The sequence below is a fragment of the Cebus imitator genome, unplaced genomic scaffold (genome assembly GCF_001604975.1).
Source record: "Cebus imitator isolate Cc_AM_T3 unplaced genomic scaffold, Cebus_imitator-1.0 Scaffold560, whole genome shotgun sequence".
Taxonomy (NCBI): domain Eukaryota; kingdom Metazoa; phylum Chordata; class Mammalia; order Primates; family Cebidae; genus Cebus; species Cebus imitator.
In genome coordinates, this window is record NW_016107875.1 from 761952 (window position 1) to 766265 (window position 4314).

The window sequence follows — 4314 nt, forward strand, 5'->3', positions numbered from 1 at the left end:
AAAAAAAAAAAAAGACAGAGTCTTGCTTTGTCGCCAGGCTAGAGTGCAATGGCACGATCTCGGCTCACTGCAACCTCTGCCTTCCGGGTTTAAGCGGTTCTCCTGCCTCAGCCTCCCGAGTAGCTGGGACTACAGGCACACACCACCACACCCAGCTAATTTTTGTATTTTTAGTAGAGAGGGAGAGAGGGAGTTTCACCATGTTGGCCAGGATGGTCTCGATCTCTTGACCTCGTGATCCACCCACCTCGGCTTCCCAAAGTGCTGGGACTACAGGTGTGAGCCACCGCAACTGGCCCTCACTGGTCTATTTAATCTGACCCGTAAATCCACTTCTTTTCTCTGTAGTATAGAGGCATATTCAAATACTAATTACTCTTACATGATTCTCTCAACACACCACCTTAAATATCCCCTGTCCCCCAAAAGAAACTTGAAGGGGGCTGGGAGCGGTGGCTCACACCTGTAATCCCAGCACTTTAGGAGGAAGAGGCGAGCGGATCACCTGAGATCAGGAGTTCGAGAACAGCCTGGCCAAAATGGCAAAACTCTATCTACTAAAAAATACAGAAATTAGCCAGGCGTGGTGGTGTGTGCCTGTAATCCCAGCTACTCGGGAGGCTGAGGCAGGAGAATCGCTTGAACCCAGGAGGCGGAGGTTGCAGTGAACCCAGATTGCACCATTGCACTCCAGCCTGGGCGACAAAGCGAGGCTCCGTCTCAAAAAAAAAAAAAACCAAAAACTGGAAGGGAAGTCCTACCCATCTACTTAGTTCAATTTCTCTTAGAGTATGGCCCAGGGTAGGGAAGGTACGTTAGCCAGATTAACTTTTCATAATAACACAATTCTGATTTTGCAAGTTCATTTTGGGTTTTCAGTATTATTGGTAAAGTACAATACTATTAACCATATTTATTAATCCTCACTGCATTAGGTACTGTAACCCTATCCATTTAACCTGAGGAAACAGGAGCAGAGATAAAGGAACTTGCTCCAAGTCACAGCTATTAAGCATGCGAGTGAGCCAAAATTCAACCCACTTCCAAGACCCTGCCCTTTCACCCTACTATGTTTGCTGTAGTTTTATCCAGATTTAAAATAAGCATCCACAGCAAGTTAAATTACCCTATTCCGCTACCATTCTGTTTTCCCAGACTCCTTAGAGTATGGTATTAGAATTTTCTGCACAAGTTTGAGGCTTTAATTCATAGTTTTAACCTGCGCCAGCAGATAATTACATTTTGTTTGGCAGACTCGCCCCGCTAATATAATTCTCCCCGCTTCAGGACCTGTTGCCCCGCAGCAGACCGGAAAAACAGCGCCCAGGACAGGCGCCTGGGGCGGCAGAGGGGACAGGGGGGCGTGGCCTGAGGCTCTCCGGGATCCCAGACCGCCTACCCCAGGCCCCTCCTCCTGGCCCAGAATGCACCCGGTTGAAAACAAAATCCCACGTGACTGGCTCAGCTCTCAGGCCATCATGGCGTCTCCCAGTGGCAAGGGAGCCCGGGCGCCAGAGCCTCCTGGCTGCGGGCCCCGGCCACTCGCCCGGGACCTGGTGGATTCCGTGGACGACGCGGAGGGGCTGTACGTGGCTGTAGAGCGCTGTCCGCTGTGCAATACTACCCGCCGCCGGCTGACCTGCGCCAAATGCGTTCAGAGCGGCGATTTCGTCTACTTCGACGGCCGCGACCGGGAGAGGTACGGCGGCCGTCACGGCCCTATTGTTTCTTCTGCTGTGTCTCCTTCAGCCAGGCGGCCGAAGGCTGGAACTTGGGGCTCCCCTTCCGGGCGCCAAATCCTAGCGAGAGGAGGAAGAGAGAGGCAGTGTAGCTAGCTGCTCTGCACCGGCGCTTTGCTACCGGGGGACAGCGTAGGGGCCTGATGAGGGAAGGCCGCTGTTTCCCCATCACCCACCCAAAAGAAGTTTGACCCCCCGGTGCTCTTGGTCACTGGGGAAAAAAGGAATAAGTGGTGACTCTCTGGAGAAGTTTTCCCCTGTTGCTGAGATTGAGTTGGATTCCCAGCTCTTTGCTGTATGTACTTCCATTCAAAAGCTTGGCTTTCTATTTTCGAAAGCACATGTATAGTCATCCTCTAGAGGAGAGAATAAAAGAGAATCAAATAACTGCTTTAGCGGGATTTGGGCCTGGTAGTCTCTCACAGATGGAGTTTGTTATCAGATTTGCGTACTCTAATTGGTGAATTACGGCTTGCTGTTTAACTCCCCTTTCCCTTCCCTGCTTCTAAAGATTATTTTGGATTCGTAGGAATTTAGGGACGTGTTTTGACCTTGTTTTAAAATTCAGACTGGGAGCTGTATGCCCTTAGTTAAGAGAATTGCATTAGGAACATGTTTTGGTTTCATTTCGAAATCTGAACAGAGCAAGTTCTTGCTTAAGAAAATTGAAAAATTAGCTGTAGGTTCTCCCACTCTCAGCTTCTGTTTTAACAACTTAGTGTCAATGATAGTAAGACAGCTAACATTCTGAGTCCAAAAGTTTAGGTATTAATTCATTTAAAACAACCCAATAACTTATCCCCAACTTACTGCTGAGGAAGTTGCACATTAAGTGCATTGCCCTAGGCCACAAAGATAAGTGCAGGAACAAAAATTAAAATCCGGACAGCTTGGACCTATGTACCCGCACTTAACCACTAGACCTTACCCTCTATTTGGGAATGTTTTTAGTTCTTAGTATTTCTGTGATCGTGGATGGAGTTGTTTCTTTCTCTTTTGAGATTTGAATGATAGAATCTTTTTAGTTTGTTGCTCTTATTGGTTCTCTTAATGATTTTAGAAACTGCTTATGTAGTGATAGCTTTAAATATTAAACCAGTTATAAGAATACTCGGTATGAGATGGAAATGTCAAACTGATGGAGTTAATTGGGTATTTATTTCTGGACCTTCTTCTCTCGCTACACGTTTTCCTAGATCTATTCACATAATTTAAATACTATCTGTATGCTTAAGACTGCCAGAATGGGCTGGGCACGGTGGTTCACTCCTGTTATCCCAGCACTTTGGGAGGCAAGAGGTGGGCGGATCACGAGGTCAGGAAATCAAGACCATTGAAGCTAACACGGCGAAATCCCATCTCTACTAAAATTAAAGAAAATTAGCCGGGCTTGGTGGCACGTGATCTGTAGTCCCAGCTACTCAGTAGGCTGAGGCAGGAGAATCGCTTGAACCTGGGAGGTGGAGATTGCAGTGAGCCGAGATCTTGCCACTGCACTCCAGCCTAGGTGACAAAGTGAGACTCCATGTTTTAAAAAAAAAAAAAAAAAGACTGCCAGACTTGGATCTCTGACCTGAACTTCTCTGAAGTCCAGAAAACAGGTGCCTTTTCAACATCAATGTTTAATTTTGTAATAGGTATCTCCATTTTAATATGGCAAACTGAATTCCTTATTTTTCCTCATAAATCTGTTTTCCCATGCTCATCCCAACCCAGTAAATGTCAATCTGATTTTTCCTTGGGTTCAGGCTGAAAAACCTTTCAGTTCTCCTTATCTCCTGTCTTAAGCCACTCTTTTAGTCCCATCAACAAATCCCATCAACTCTTCAAAACTTAACTTAAATCTAACCCTTTCACCATCACCTGGTCTTATCTACCAAGACACAAAACTATTCTCTCTGATGTCTCTGCCTCCATCCTTGCTCCCCCTTTAATGTAATTACTGTATTGCAGCCAGTTATGCTACCCCTGCATTTCTCTTTTTACATCTTTCAGTGGTTTTTCATTTTACCCAAGATAAAAGCTGGAGTCCTTAACCAAAGTTCTATATTGTGTGTTCCTCCTCTGAGTTAATCGCCTATTTTCTACCTTACTTGCTCTGGTGTGCCACTGTGGCCTCCATGTCTGACCTCAAACATACCAAGAACACTCTTTCCTAAGGGCGTTTGTAATGGTATTCAGACAGCCAGGAACTCTTTTTTTTCTCAGAAATCTTCAGGGCTGCCTCCTTTGTTTTTTTTTAGATGCTGCTCATACATGAGAGACATTCTTTCTGATCCTTCTATTAAAATGCTAACCTCTTGGCCAGGTGCAGTGGCTCACGCCTATAATCCCAGCACTTTGGGAGGAGGGTGGATCACCTGGGGTCAGGGGTTTGAAACCAACCTGATCAACATGGAGAAATCCCATCTCTACTAAAAATAGAAAAAAGACCGGGCGCGGTGGCTCACGCCTGTAATCCCAGCACTTTGGGAGGTCGAGGCCGGTGGATCACGAGGTCAAGAGATCGAGACCATCCTGGTCAACATGGTGAAACCCCGTCTCTACTAAAAATACAAAAAATTAGCTGGGCATG

General features: G+C 46.3%; 1 protein-coding gene across 1 annotated transcript in view; it reads left to right on the forward strand.

The window, feature by feature from the left end:
• The first annotated feature begins 1426 nt into the window (after window positions 1–1426).
• The window catches only part of ATG14 (autophagy related 14), a 40204-nt gene continuing 37316 nt past the window's right edge, over window positions 1427–4314 (forward strand). Inside the window, exon 1 of the mRNA XM_017515809.2 lies at window positions 1427–1699. Coding sequence (XP_017371298.1) covers window positions 1479–1699 — 221 coding nt within the window. The 5' untranslated portion in view covers window positions 1427–1478. The remainder of the gene's footprint in view (window positions 1700–4314) is intronic.